This window comes from Gavia stellata, chromosome 24 (assembly GCF_030936135.1).
Source record: "Gavia stellata isolate bGavSte3 chromosome 24, bGavSte3.hap2, whole genome shotgun sequence".
Classification (NCBI taxonomy): domain Eukaryota; kingdom Metazoa; phylum Chordata; class Aves; order Gaviiformes; family Gaviidae; genus Gavia; species Gavia stellata.
The window spans coordinates 1,126,639-1,139,378 of NC_082617.1; the positions used below are offsets into that span (position 1 = coordinate 1,126,639).

At 56.1% G+C, this 12,740-nt stretch overlaps 1 protein-coding gene across 1 annotated transcript; it reads left to right on the forward strand.

Annotated features, from left to right (window-relative positions):
- Positions 1-483: 483 nt before the first annotated feature.
- Positions 484-12,360, forward strand: FBXW5 (F-box and WD repeat domain containing 5). The gene is made up of 8 exons (XM_059828771.1): positions 484-683; positions 3,351-3,508; positions 4,161-4,335; positions 5,214-5,362; positions 6,702-7,188; positions 9,995-10,142; positions 10,764-10,976; positions 11,502-12,360. The coding sequence occupies exons 1-8, from the start codon at positions 491-493 to the stop codon at positions 11,746-11,748; spliced, it is 1,770 nt and encodes a 589-aa protein (XP_059684754.1). The 5' UTR covers positions 484-490; the 3' UTR covers positions 11,749-12,360.
- The last annotated feature ends 380 nt before the right edge of the window (positions 12,361-12,740 follow it).

The following is a 12,740-nucleotide window of genomic DNA, read 5'->3' on the forward strand; positions in this document are numbered from 1 at the left end:
AGGGCGTGGCCTGATCGGGTGGGGCGGGGTCTGATAGGGCCGGGCGGGGCGAGGCGGGGTAGAAGTGCCGCTGTAGTGAGCGAGAGTGCCGCGCTCGGCTAGGTGCGCCTAGCGCGCTCTGCGGAGCTCTGGGCTCGAGCGCTCCGGCCTGCGGTAGAAAGCGGCGCGGTGATTGGAAGAGGGGGGGAAAAAAAACCACCGATAGGGGCGGGCGGAGCGGCGGAGCGGAAGTGCGGGGCGGGCAGGGCGGAAGTGCTGCGCGAGGGAGGCGGGGGCAGCGGAGCCGCCGAGGTGCCGTGAGGGGGCGGGGGCGGCCCGGGGCGGCGGGAGGGCACGGGGCCGGTGGTGCCGCGGGTCCCCGGGCGGACCGGCCGGTGTGAGCCCCCCCCGGGGCGGTGCGCGGGGCCCCCGGGGCGGTGCTGCGGGCGGCCGGGCCGGGCCTCACCTCACCCCCCCCCTTTGCTTCCAGGCGCGGCGGCAGAATGACACGATGGACGCGGGCGGCGGCCCCCTCCTCCCCGACAGCGTCCTTTACGAGATCTTTCTCTACCTGGACCACGTAGACGTGCTCTCGGTGGGGCTGGTGTGCCAGCAGTGGCACGCCGTGGCCCGCGACGAGTTCCTCTGGAAGGAGCTCTTCTACCGCTACTACCGCATCTCCCGGGAGGTGCCCCGGCACCCAGGTGCGCTGGCGCGGGGGGACGGGGCTGGCGGGGCTGCCCGCGGGGCTGGCGGCCTTCCTGAACCTGCCCAGCAGGCAGGGCAGTCGCCCCGGGTCAGGGGACTGCTCGGCCCCGAGGCCTCCGGCGGCCCAGGGAGGCTGTTCCCCGGGTGATGGCACCCAAAACCTCCCGGCTGTGAGCCCAGAAGGGAAAATCCTCTCCCCCTTTGCAGCTCAACCCTCTGTGCTCTGGTGTCGAGGGTGATGGAGCCACTAAACCGTATCTCATTAGCAGTCTACAGGCTCGGGCGGTGATGTGCACGTGAAGGGCTCTGGAACTGCACAAACCCTTTAGAAAGGGGCGACAAATGGCTGAAAATGCTTTGACTTTCCCTTTTTTTCACGGAAGGGTGGTTTCTGAGCTCGCTCTAGGCAGGTGCTGTCTGGTAGCTACTGCACAGCTTGTCTGGGCACTGCTGCTGCTGAGGGAGATCCTGAGGAGACGCAGTGAGTCACTGTGTGCTGCTACATCACAGCCCAGTTGGATTCCATGATAATCACTGCTGGCTTTTCCTGATCAGGACTTCAGAGCAAGCCTCTGCTTCAGGCTCTGTCCCTTTCTTATCCAGACTAGGAAGAGCTGCAAGTACACATTAGCTGATCAAACTATTTCCATAAGACGTAGGCAGCAGCTGCAGCCTGGCTGTGGAGGAGAACGTGTGTGCCTGCTGTGTAGAGAGGGAAGTGGGTGTGCGGCAATTTAATTGTACAGTGGGCAAATGCTAAGGCAGCAGCTGACCCACTTTGTGAGGGCAGGTCAGACTTGATCTTGGCGTCGACTGGCAGTAGGAAAATGACCCATTAACAGTCAGCAGCAACTGAGCCTAGCAGGGCCTTCTTTGGGTAGAGCTGTCGGCAGTCTCGGTGGCAGCAGTCGTACAATCACAGGTCTGTTCCCTGCTGAGTGTCAGGTGCTGGAAGCAGTTTGGGGTGGGCTGGAAGGGTAACCCAGTGCTGTCACACCAGCTGAGACAGGCCTTGGGGACCTGCTGGCAGGAGCCCTTACTGCCAAGTTGGGTCTCTCTTGGAGTCCGAAAAGCCTCTTCCCAGCGTGCTGCAGAGGTCCGGGAGGGCTGTGCTCTATCTTCTGCCCCAAGGATGTGCATGGGGTTCCCAGTGGTGGCCACAGCGGAGGCAGTTGGCGTCTTGCTCTCAAGTTGCAGTTGCCATAGAAGGATGGGAAGAAATGCCAAGGATCGAGTGGGAGTCTGTCTCTGTGCAGTGGGTGCACCCATCAGCGCAAAAGCGCTCTGAGAAGAGATGAGATGTGGATGGGATGGCTCGGGCTGCATGACTTCACTTGCGCACACCCTGAGAGCTCCATGGGGTTGAGGGCGTTATCTTTAGGTTTTATCCGAGGCTCTTTGACCAGGCTCATTCACTTCCAGCCTCCTGGAGTTAGTAAGCTGCCAGCCCTGCTCTTTAATGCTAATTGGGATTGAGCAGTCAGTGTAACTCAGTAACGTATTCGGGCACCTCCCAGGCTGCACTTCTGGAGCTGTGAAAATCCTCCACGAGGCATTTGGGGCAGGGGGTGGCTGGCACGCCCAGGAAGGGGCTGAAGCAGGAGTTTAGGAAGTCCCCTGCCAACCTGCCTGCCCTGAGCAGCTCTGTGGTTTGGGGAACGGTAGCCAGTGGGTCTCGTAAGAGGTAATGTTGGGGTTGCTTGACCAGATGGGATCTGTCCAGACTGCTTCCCAGCCAGATGGGCCAGAATAGGGAGCTTCAGAGGGGGATGAAGCCCCCAGCCTAGTGAGCAATGGTGGGATGTCTTGGCAGCAAGTGTTCCCTGCCTGCAGGAGCAGGTGCTTCCTGGGCTGCAGCGAGTTCCAAAAAAAAACCCTTCAGTCCTGTTCAGTGTAACTAGGGAAATTGGACCTTATCCATATACATGTCTAATCCTCTTTGCTTCCTTGGGATTTGCTGCTGCAGCTGTATGTTGCCTTACCAGGCACTTCATTAAAAATCCCGTTTATTTATCTCTTTATTGGCCGCCAGTGTGCCTTCTCTGAGTGTGCTCCAGGCTCTTCTACTGCAGGGCTCCACTTCTGTCCTGGCATGCTGCGTCCAGCTCTCATTATTCTCTCGTTTTCTCTAGTCTCTTATCTCATGGAGACGATTTTTTTTTCCTCGTACCCTTTCTGGAACCTTCTTAGTTCTGTGTTAGACAAGATAAAGATAATCAGAGCAGAGCCCGGTACCCTGAGGAGCAGCTTCCCTCTCATCACATGATAGATTTGTTTACGTTGTGCTGAAGCACGTCTGCAATTCTGATGGCTGTTTTGTCCTTAGCAAGGTTTTTTGTTAGATAGCTAACAGCTATGCCCTGGATGTTTCTTGCGGTGGCTGTACTGGTGTAGAAAGTAGTGACATGGTGTGGAGTTGCGTGTTTACTGGAAGAAAAGATTCTCTGTGTGTGGGAGTGGGGAAGCTACTGAGAAAAACATTAAGTCCTGCTAACTTGGCTGAAGCCCTAAGGACCTTGGCCCCAGCAGAGCTCCTGGTGTTGCTAGCAGCAGTCAAGGCTGTGCTTTATTAAAGACTGATTCTGCGGTTGCCGAGTTTAGCTCATGCCTGTCACTTCCCCCCACTTATATTCCTGTCCCATGTCCCTGCTCGTGTGTTACAGCTGCTGTCTCCTGGTACGACGAGTTCCAGAGGCTCTACGACACCATCCCTTGCGTGGAAGTGCAGGCCCTGAAGGAGCACAATGACCAGGTTTTGCACCTCAGCTTCTCACACTCCGGCTGTTTGTTTGCATCGTGCTCCAAAGACTGTACAGTCAAGGTAAAGTGGTAGCCTCCCCTGCACAACCCTTCCAGCTTTGATTTAGTGGGGCTTAGCTGCGAGAGCAGCCTTTAGGAAGTCTGTGGAGAGGAGAGGTTTGACCAGGTGTCCCTAGACTAAGGCTGGTTCCTGCAGATGCTGAGTTATTCTCAAAGCCACAGAACTAATGACTCTTGCAAGTGTAGCCTTGAGGGCTGTGGATTCCAGCTCCAGCCCGTGTGAAGGTGGCAGAGGTGCCTGCCTGGCTCTGGTTGCTGTCTAGGTGCAAAGCAGTCCCATTGTGCTGTGGGTCTAACAAAGATTGTGAAGATAATGATCCACTGCAGAAGTTGTCTTGCATGAGTGGTTGTCTTGGGAGAAATCTCTCTGAACATGCTGAAAAATCCAGCTGTGACAGTACCATTCACTGCCTGAACACCTTGTCTGCTGGCTGATGGAGAAGCGGTCCTGCGTTTAGCCTCTTTCCAAAGCTGTTGGCCATTTTCTGTCAGGGGAATTGACAGGGAAATCAGGACTGGGAGGCAGTTAAATAGGATCTTTGATACTGTTTTTTTTTTTTTTCTTGTCCTGGTGAGTGCTGGCAGAACAGATAAAGTGGAACCGCTCTCAGGCTTCTCAACAGCTTCCTGACTGTTTGTCCATCTGTCTGTAGATCTGGAGCAATGAGTTGGACATCTCCCTGCAGCACAGCTCCAACATGAGGCCGTACAACTGGAGCTACACGCAATTCTCCCAGTTCAACTCCGATGACTCCCTCCTTCTGGTGTCAGGTGTCTTTGTGGGGCCTCACAACTCCTCATCAGGAGAGATTGCTGTAATCAGCATGGGTAAATACCACCCTTGCCTTCACTGGGGCTTCTGGGAGGTGTGAAATGGTGGGTGCTGGGGTTCCTTTCCTCTTTGGGTGTGCAGTGGCCTTGGCCTCTGCTTGTCCTGCCTTCCACCATCTGTGCAAAGGAGTCCCAATCGCAGTTTCATAGGGTAGACTTTCTGGATAGCCTTAACTCTGCTCGGGTCACCATGACATCACCTAAAGGCAGTGTGGCATATATTTCTCAGTTAACTTCTGTTCTAAGTCACAGTCTGGGCAAGGCAAGAGTTATCTCCGTTACCTGTTGTCTTGAAGCCACTGTTTCTGACTCAAGTGGTGCTAGTCCCACCCTAAGGTCTCACGTGGCTTTCTGAGGTGCGTTCACCTGTGTCTGCTTCACCTCTTCTGCTGCAGTTCTGTGAAACCCACTAATTCCAACTGCGTTTTCTCACCACCAAAAATTGAGGAGTGCTGCTAAATGCACAGCTTTCTTGCTCAGAAAGGCCCTGAGCCCCAGGGGCAGGAGTGAGGAAGTTCTGTACGTGTTTGACTTGTTCTTGTCCTTGGGGTTTCTGCTTTGGGCCATGCTCGGAGAAAGGCTGTGGGATTAGATTGCTCTCTGGTCTGGCTCTGTCTGGCTGCCCTTTAATTTTGGTTTCCCTTGTGCATGCTCTCCCCACACATCTCTGTTGAAGATAGAGATAATCTATTTCCATGGTAGTGACTGGAACTGGATGGTGGTTGGGCAGTGTCCACTCAGCTTGCAAGTGGAGGTGCTGCATCAGTGCCTCTCCTGCGGAGACTTGAATCCACTTCTCGTGTCTGCTGTCACAGTTTCTCCAGAGCCCTTGCTGGGAGGCATCGCCTCACTCTCGTGTTTCCCCTCCCTTCCAGAGAACTTCACGCTGCTTTCCAGGGTGAGGAATAAACCCTATGATGTGTTTGGCTGCTGGCTGAATGAAACCAACTTGATATCTGGCAATCTGCATCGGATTGGGCGTATAACTTCTTGTTCTGTGCTGTGGCTGAACAACGCTTTCCAGGTGAGGTGCCTTTGTTCCAGCTCCACAGGCAGTGCAGCTTCCCACTGGCTCCTGGGGGAGGAAAAGCTGCAGAGGGAAAGCTGCCCAGTCCTCCCGTCCTCCCTGTTTGTCTCCTCTGACTTGCCCTCAGGATCTTGAGCTTGAGGCAATCCTTGCATGAGGTATCTCCACACTCGGTGTTGTGGTACCCATTACAATATTCTAACTACCCTCAGATTACATTAACTCTTGCCCCATTAATTGGGATGAGGAGTCGACTGCAGTGCCCTAGAGTGTGTGTTGCTCAACAGGAGAGTAGTTGAACCACAGCAGGATTTCCGAGGTCCTTGGCAGTATGAAGCTGTGCCTGGGATGGCCGTAGTCTGGCATGTATCTGAGCAATGGCTGTTCTCCCACTTGGCAGCTCGGAGTGTTGTTCCCAGGAGCCAGAGGCAGCTGAGAGGCTGAGCTCAGCCCTGCCTGTCCTTGCTGACATTTCTGTGGGCCAGGTGCTGTCTCTGATGAGACCTGGAGATCAGTGTGTGCTGGCCTTAGACTGCTTGTTTGCTGCTTGTTCATTCTCTGGCATTTATGCTGCTCAGACGTGTTCCTCTTCCATGTTTTGCCTCTGTCTCAACGTCACAGCTGCACATCCTGGCATTTTGTGTTTTTTAACATGAACAATTGCTTCTGGTCTCCGGTGAAATCCTCTGGTAGCAGAGACCCTTCCTGTAACAACATCTCTGTGCTGCACTGACGCTACAGCGTTAACTCTTCCATCGCCAAGAGGCGAGGCAGGACCTTGCCCACTTTGACAGGGGGTATTGAAGTTTGGCCGCAGACTGCCAGAGCAGTTAGGCAGGAAGAGACCTGTTGCTTGTGTCTGGGAGCAGATAACCAGGCTGCTCCTGCTGAGGGGTACAGGCAAACTTCAGGAGCACAGCGGTCCTCTGCCTCCGCTGGTTGCAGGCCAGCAGGATGGCACTTCACGTTCCACCTGGATTTATCACAGAGGCCTGTTCCCGAAATTGTTGTAAAGTGCTGAGCAGCACCAGCTAATGACCTCAGGTGGGGGGGTGTCAGTGAGGCTACCTGGCCTCTGTGTTTCCCAGCTCCGCTGTTGTCTGCCTGCAGGAGCTTTTTGTCTTGGTGTTCCCACCTCCAAGATGGGAAGGAGCGCAACGAAGCTGGCCAGCCTCTTGGGCCAGTTCTCATGGTCAGCGCTCCATGTAGCGGTGTGAAGAGAGGTCAGTGCGTGGCTGGTGTCTGCTGTGCCGGTCCGCAGGTGGCTCTTGGTTTGAGCTGCAGGAGTGACCTTCCAATGAGGTGGTTCCTGCTTACTTCTCCCTTCTGCTTGCAGGGTATAGAGTCTGAGAATGTGAACGTAGTGAAGAGACTGTTCAAAATCCAGAACCTGAATGCCAGCACTATCCGGACCGTGATGGTAGCTGACTGCAGCCGATACGATTCGCCAGACCTGCTCCTGGACTATGAGGAGCAGCTAGCTGCTTCCTCCACCTCCACCTGCCCAGTCTTTGATCTTGGCAGTGACAGCGAGGAAGAGGAGGCCAAGCCCAAGCAGACTCCGGAGCTAGCAGTACAGGAATTGCCGGATGAAGGGGGTGTGACAGCAGAGGACGGGCTGCAGCAGTTCTTTGATGATATCATGGAGGGCCGTGTGAGGCCTGCCATGACTGAGACAGAGTTGGAGACAAAGGTGGCTGAGCTGTTTGTACGCAACAGAACTAAACCGCCTGAGCCGAACCTGCTCCCCACAGACAGCAACAGCAAGACAAAATACTTAATCTTCACCACAGGATGCCTCACCTACTCCCCACACCAGATAGGTAAGGCTGTGGTCTGAGCCGAGGGCATGCCAGCCTCCCTGGGGGTGTGGGCTGCAGCTACACTCTGAATTTGAATCTGGAGAAGACCTGTTTTATTTGCTGCCTGTTGGGGGGTGAGTGAGTTGCAGTTTTGCTCCAGCTGCTGGATTCTTGATAAGGGAGGCCTTTGAGGAGCCCCCAGTCGGTGAAGGGGGTTCCACCCAGCAAGTGCTTGCCTGAGGGTTTTTTGTTGCTACCAGGCTTGACACATGGCCAAACAAGCCAGTCGTGGTGAGGGCTGAGCAGAACATCGAGAAGGAACTCCTGACTTAAGGACATCAGCCATGAGTCGCACACAAGCGGGTGGATGTGAAGGGCAGCGATTGCCCTGATAGGGACGTGTGGAAGGGCCTCAGTCCTGTTCTCTTGCGGGGGTGGAGAGGGCATCAAGGCAAGACTAGTTTGAGCAGCTTGGAGTTCACGTGCGTCTTGCTTGCGCAGTGCCCCTCAGCTCTGGGGGACAGAGCCCTGCCTGCCCCTGTGCCTCACCTGCCTTCCCCACTGCCCGGTGTGTGATCACCCTGCGTCATGTGGCCTTTCAGCCTCAGCGAGACACTTGGGCACCTCTGTTTTGGTACTGAAGAGGTTTCATGGTGGGTTATTAGCTGCCCCAGCAGGTGTTTCCACAGCAAGCTGATGCCAGGCAGCTTGCTGGCACTCAGCCTCCTTGCTCAGTGGGGTACAAGGGACTGTAGTTGCAGCACAAGCCAGGCAATGGCGCTGCGGGTGACCTTTTTCTGGGTTAGGACTTCCCTTAGTCATCCGGGGCTCTTTTGTAGAGGCACTGTGACTAGCAGAGTCTGAATTTATAGGAAATCAGTGCAGTGATGAGCAGAAGCAGGTAGTCTGGCTGCTTCTCCAAAAGCCCCTAAAGCTAGCAGAGAAGTTCAGTGGAAAGGACCAGACATATCAGTAGAAATGTGGGGAGGGAAGGAGAGCTGCTTTCAGGCAAGAAGACTCTTCTGTAAAGCCAGACAGTTTCAGTTCCTTTTGCTGCTTGCACAATTACAGCCTCGCTTTCCTGCTGCCGGCTCTTCTAACCTGCCTGTTATTTGGTCCTGCACCAGTACAGCCCAGTAAGGCAGGGAAAGGCAGTTTCCAAAGCTCTATGCAACTTGGAGAAGAGTCACTTGGTCTATGCCCACCTAAGTTAGGAATGTGATCTAGACTGAGTGTGGCTCTGCTCTGTGCTCCTGTCCGTGGTTGGGTCTGCAGACAGACGTGGTGGACCTTGGCCTGCCTTCGGACGCGTGGCAGGTGGTCTGCGCTGACTCAGCCCTGTAAGCAGCGCCGCATCTTGATCCGCCAGGCTGAGCAAATGCTGCCTCGCAGGCTGGGGCCTGCAGCGAGCGAAGGCAAAGCGTGGCACAGAGGCAGCGCCTGCCTTTGGACTCTGCCGACTTCCAACGCAGCCTCCCAGGGCTGTGGCTTTTGGTACCTTTGAACTCCGGTGACTCCCTGGCCAGCAGCCAGCGCCTGCAGCACAGACTGGCTCCTCTCCCAGCCATGAGTCACTGCAAAATGTTATGTTTGCCCATCGGTTTGTGTGTCAAACTGGTCTTTGTGCATCCGCTGTCTGTCCCCAAGGAACTGGTACTTGAAAGAGCTCGCTGTTGTGCTCGTCTCTCGCCAGGCTGCTGGTGGGAGCTGCGCTCCCAGCTGCTGGGCATCGGTGCTATCTTGCCTGATCTGTGGTACACAAGCACTTCTGCAGGAGTTTCCTTTGAGGTCCTGTCTCCCTTGTGCTGGTGGCAGGCTTGAGTCACGGGCAAAGCTGTCTGTTCCTCTGGCTTGTGTGGGGGGGGGCCACGTAGCTGAGAGCTTAGCGCTGCAGAAATGAGGCAAAAGATGCTAGCGAGCAATGCCAGTTGGGTGGAAGAGTGAAGGTCCTGAGCTGCCCAGGTTCAGAGGCGGTGATGTTGTGAAGGGTCTCAGACTTCAGGTGCAGTGCGGTGTTACCCCTACCTTGTTGGTCTGTGGGAGAGGGCTAAAATTAAGGGTGTTCAGCAGTGGGGTGATGGGATGGGCTGTCTTCCAGCTCCTCTTGGACCCGCTGAGGATTAAGCCGATGTGTGCTCAAGAGCTGCTGAGGCTCATAGGAGTCCTCCAGGAATCTGTTGTGGATAGTCTGTGTTTGGGACCTCTGTCTAGAGCTGGAAGGGGAGAGGGCTTGACCCATAGCATGTGTCTCCCTTAGGAAGTTCAAAAGCTGTAAAGCACTTGAGCCCAGTTTGGGTTTAAACCCCTTCTTGGAGCTTTCTGGGCTGACCCCCACCTGTGCTTGACAGTGGCTGGGGAAAGCCCCGCCGCAGCCAGCGCGTCTGCTGGGCCTTCTCCAGGCTGGATATTGCAGGAAATGGGCCCAGCCCAAGGATTCATTTAGGAGAAAAACCTTTCTGCAACCAGAGTGTCTCCTGGGCCAGCGCAGCTTCCTTGTGCTTCAGAGCACGCTGCAGACTGGGCTTGGCGTGAGGTGTGGCTGTACCAGCTGAGCTGGCAGTCAGGCGCTGGGCATTTCCCTCGCTGGGGGTGGAATGTGCCAGCCTGTCACTTATAGGCAGTGTCCTGGCCAAAAGCACCACTTGTGAGAGCTTGAGAGAGCCTGGCAGGGACAGCAACCCTGTCCTGGTCCTCGGCAAGTGAGCCAGTTCTCCTTTCTTAGCAGCACTAAGGGAAGCCCCATCTTGAAGCCTGGGGACTTCCACGAGCCCCGCTGTCTGACGGCAGCAGCCTGCAGAACCGCCTGATTCTGCTTTCTGTCCCCAAGGGATTAAAAGGATCCTGCCCCATCAGATGACAACTGCTGGGCCAGTGCTTGGGGAGGAGAGGCGCTCAGATGAGTTCTTTGACTCACTGGATCACGTCATCGACATTCATGGGCACATCATCGGCATGGGCCTCTCCCCTGACCACAGGTGAGCGTGGCGGGGCGGCAGTGCTGGCTTCAGACGCTGCAGAGTGTGGGCGGCAGCTGCCTGGGGGCTTTGTGGGCTGAACAGGAGAAGAAATGACTGCAGTGGATGGAGCAGGGTGCCTGCATAGGCCGCTCTGCTCTTTCACATCCCATTTCTGTCCTAGTGCCGATGGCATGTGTACAGCCTGAGCTTCTCCCCGGATCTCGGCAGGAACGCTTTCTTCCCTCTGAGCTGCTGAGCCCGCTTCAGGGTAGGGTCAAGCAAGGAACCTTGTAACAGCAAAGGAACTGCCCACAGCAATGTGTCTTGTTCCCAAGGCAGATCAATATGCCATCATCCTTAAAGCTGGTTTTAATGGGATTAAAGGGGCTTGACCTAGCCCCAGGGCCCACCTTCCCAATTGTGGGGACCCTTTCCCTTCCAAACGGAGCAAGAAGGGGTTCAGCAATGTGTTTCTGTGTTTCAGCCTGGATTTTAGTGAGCAGAGCTGTAGGCTTCCTAAGGACCAGAGAAACTGCTCGGTCCCTGCCCTGCCTGACTGCACTGCGCATTTACAGCTGGGGCTCCGAGAGCTTTGTGTGCCGCAAGGTGCAAGGTAACCCCTCTGCTCACCTCCTCAAGGTACCTGTACGTGAACAGCCGTGCCTGGCCTCGGGACTGCGTCATCTCCGACCCGATGCAGCCGCCCCCCATCGCCGAGGAGATCGATCTGCACGTGTTCGACCTGAAGACAATGAAGGAGGTGAAAAGAGCCCTCCGCGCACATCGGGCCTACACACCCAATGAGGAGTGCTTCTTCATCTTCCTGGATGTCAGCAGGGACTTTGTAGCAAGGTGTGTGGCGATGGGCGTGGGCAGGATCCTGACCCCACGTCTGCGAGGGCCTCGGAGCCAGCGCTGCGGGACAGCTTGCGGAAGCAGAGCTGGTCCATGTGCTGGAAACTCGGGCACTGCTCACAACACACAGGAAACGGGAGGCTCGTAAAGAGCAGAGAGACTGAATCAGAGGGTGCTGATAAAGGCTGTCTGCCCTGGTCCCATTGTGAAATCAGTGCAGAAAGGGGAAATGTGGGGCTGTGGCATGTTTGGCAGTGGGTGGCAAATGCTCTTCTTGGGGGCTGCAGGCAGCAGGTGCTATGGGGTGAGCTGAAGGGGCTCTTCAAACAGCCCCTGGGGCCCAGAGGGAGCTGGCCTGCCCAGGTTGAAGCTCATGGGTGACGGGGCTGCAGATGGAGGCTGGGGCCTCTGGCCAGGCTGGGGCACCCTCTGCCTCCGTCTGTGCAGAAGGAAGGGGTTCGGGAGCGGCAGGTTATCGAGGCTGCTGGGGTGATGTCCTTACCGGTGTCTTGTCCACCGCAGCGGAGCAGAGGATCGCCATGGCTACATCTGGGACCGGCACTATAACATCTGCCTGGCCAAACTGCAGCATGACAATGTGGTCAACTCGGTGGCGTTCAGCCCGGTGGAGCAGGAGCTGCTCCTGACAGCCAGCGACGATACCACCATCAAGGTGTGGCGCTCCCCTCGCGCGGTGCGCATCCAGCAGGCCAGGAAGCCCAGGCCCAGGAAGCTGCTCTTCTCCTGGCTCATGAACCAGAAAAGCTGAACCCAGGTACACCTGCTCCTGCAGCTTCCTCACTGCAGCCACCTCCTCTGGAGCTTGCAGAGCTTTGAGCCCTGCACAACAGGGACGAGCTCTGGGCACACAAATCCCATCTGCTGAGTCAGGAGGGACCCCAGTAGCGGGAATTGCTTCCTCCTTGGAGCATCTGCTTCAAAGACAGAACGTAAGAGCTGAGGGCCCGTTCCTGGGCCCGGCGGGCGGCAGCCCGAGCTGGTCACTGCAGGGTAGGCTCCCCACAGCTTCTCACGAACGGCTGCTGCTTGGTCACAGCGCTCTCTGGGTGAGCTTTGGTCTCCGAGAACAGACTGAGGCACGTTTCCAGCATTTGTACTGTGTGAGCCTGGGACATGGCTGACCTGGCCGAGAGCTACCGGCTACAGAGCACTTGGCAGAAGCCGCGGTACAGTGCTGCGCTGCCTTACTGCAGGACTCTTTTAATATAGTAGTTTTATTAATGTTTGTTTGTCCCAAACCTCCATGGGCAACTTGTCTGGCTGCTGGGCAATGCTGAGTGCCTCCTCCCACACGGGGTCCTGGCCCTGGGCGGCAGCAGGGACTGGAGGGCAGGGAGAGGGCAGCGGGGGAGGCAGGGCTGGGGGTGCCCTGTCAATGCCTTCTCTTAGCAGTTACGTGTTTATTGCCGGTTTCCAAACTTGAGAGCGGGGAGGGCTGGTGCTAACACGGTGCTGGCTTCGCCTCTGTCTTCCTCTGCGGAGGAGCACTTAAATAAGCTATGGCATTGGTAACGTATTTATTTAGGGGATTTGCTGTCCCTTCCCAAGGGGGCAGCAGTGAGGATGGCTGGTGGGTCTCTGGTCACCTCCCTCCCATGCTACTCAAGTCGTGGCACTTTAGGTTCTTTTGGTATGTTCTCCGTGAATAGGTGTAGGCACCCAGGGGTGGCTGCAGGTATTCACCCACAGGTGACTGGGGGAACACAGCCCTCTGCCTGAAGTGACAGTTGAATAAGCTTC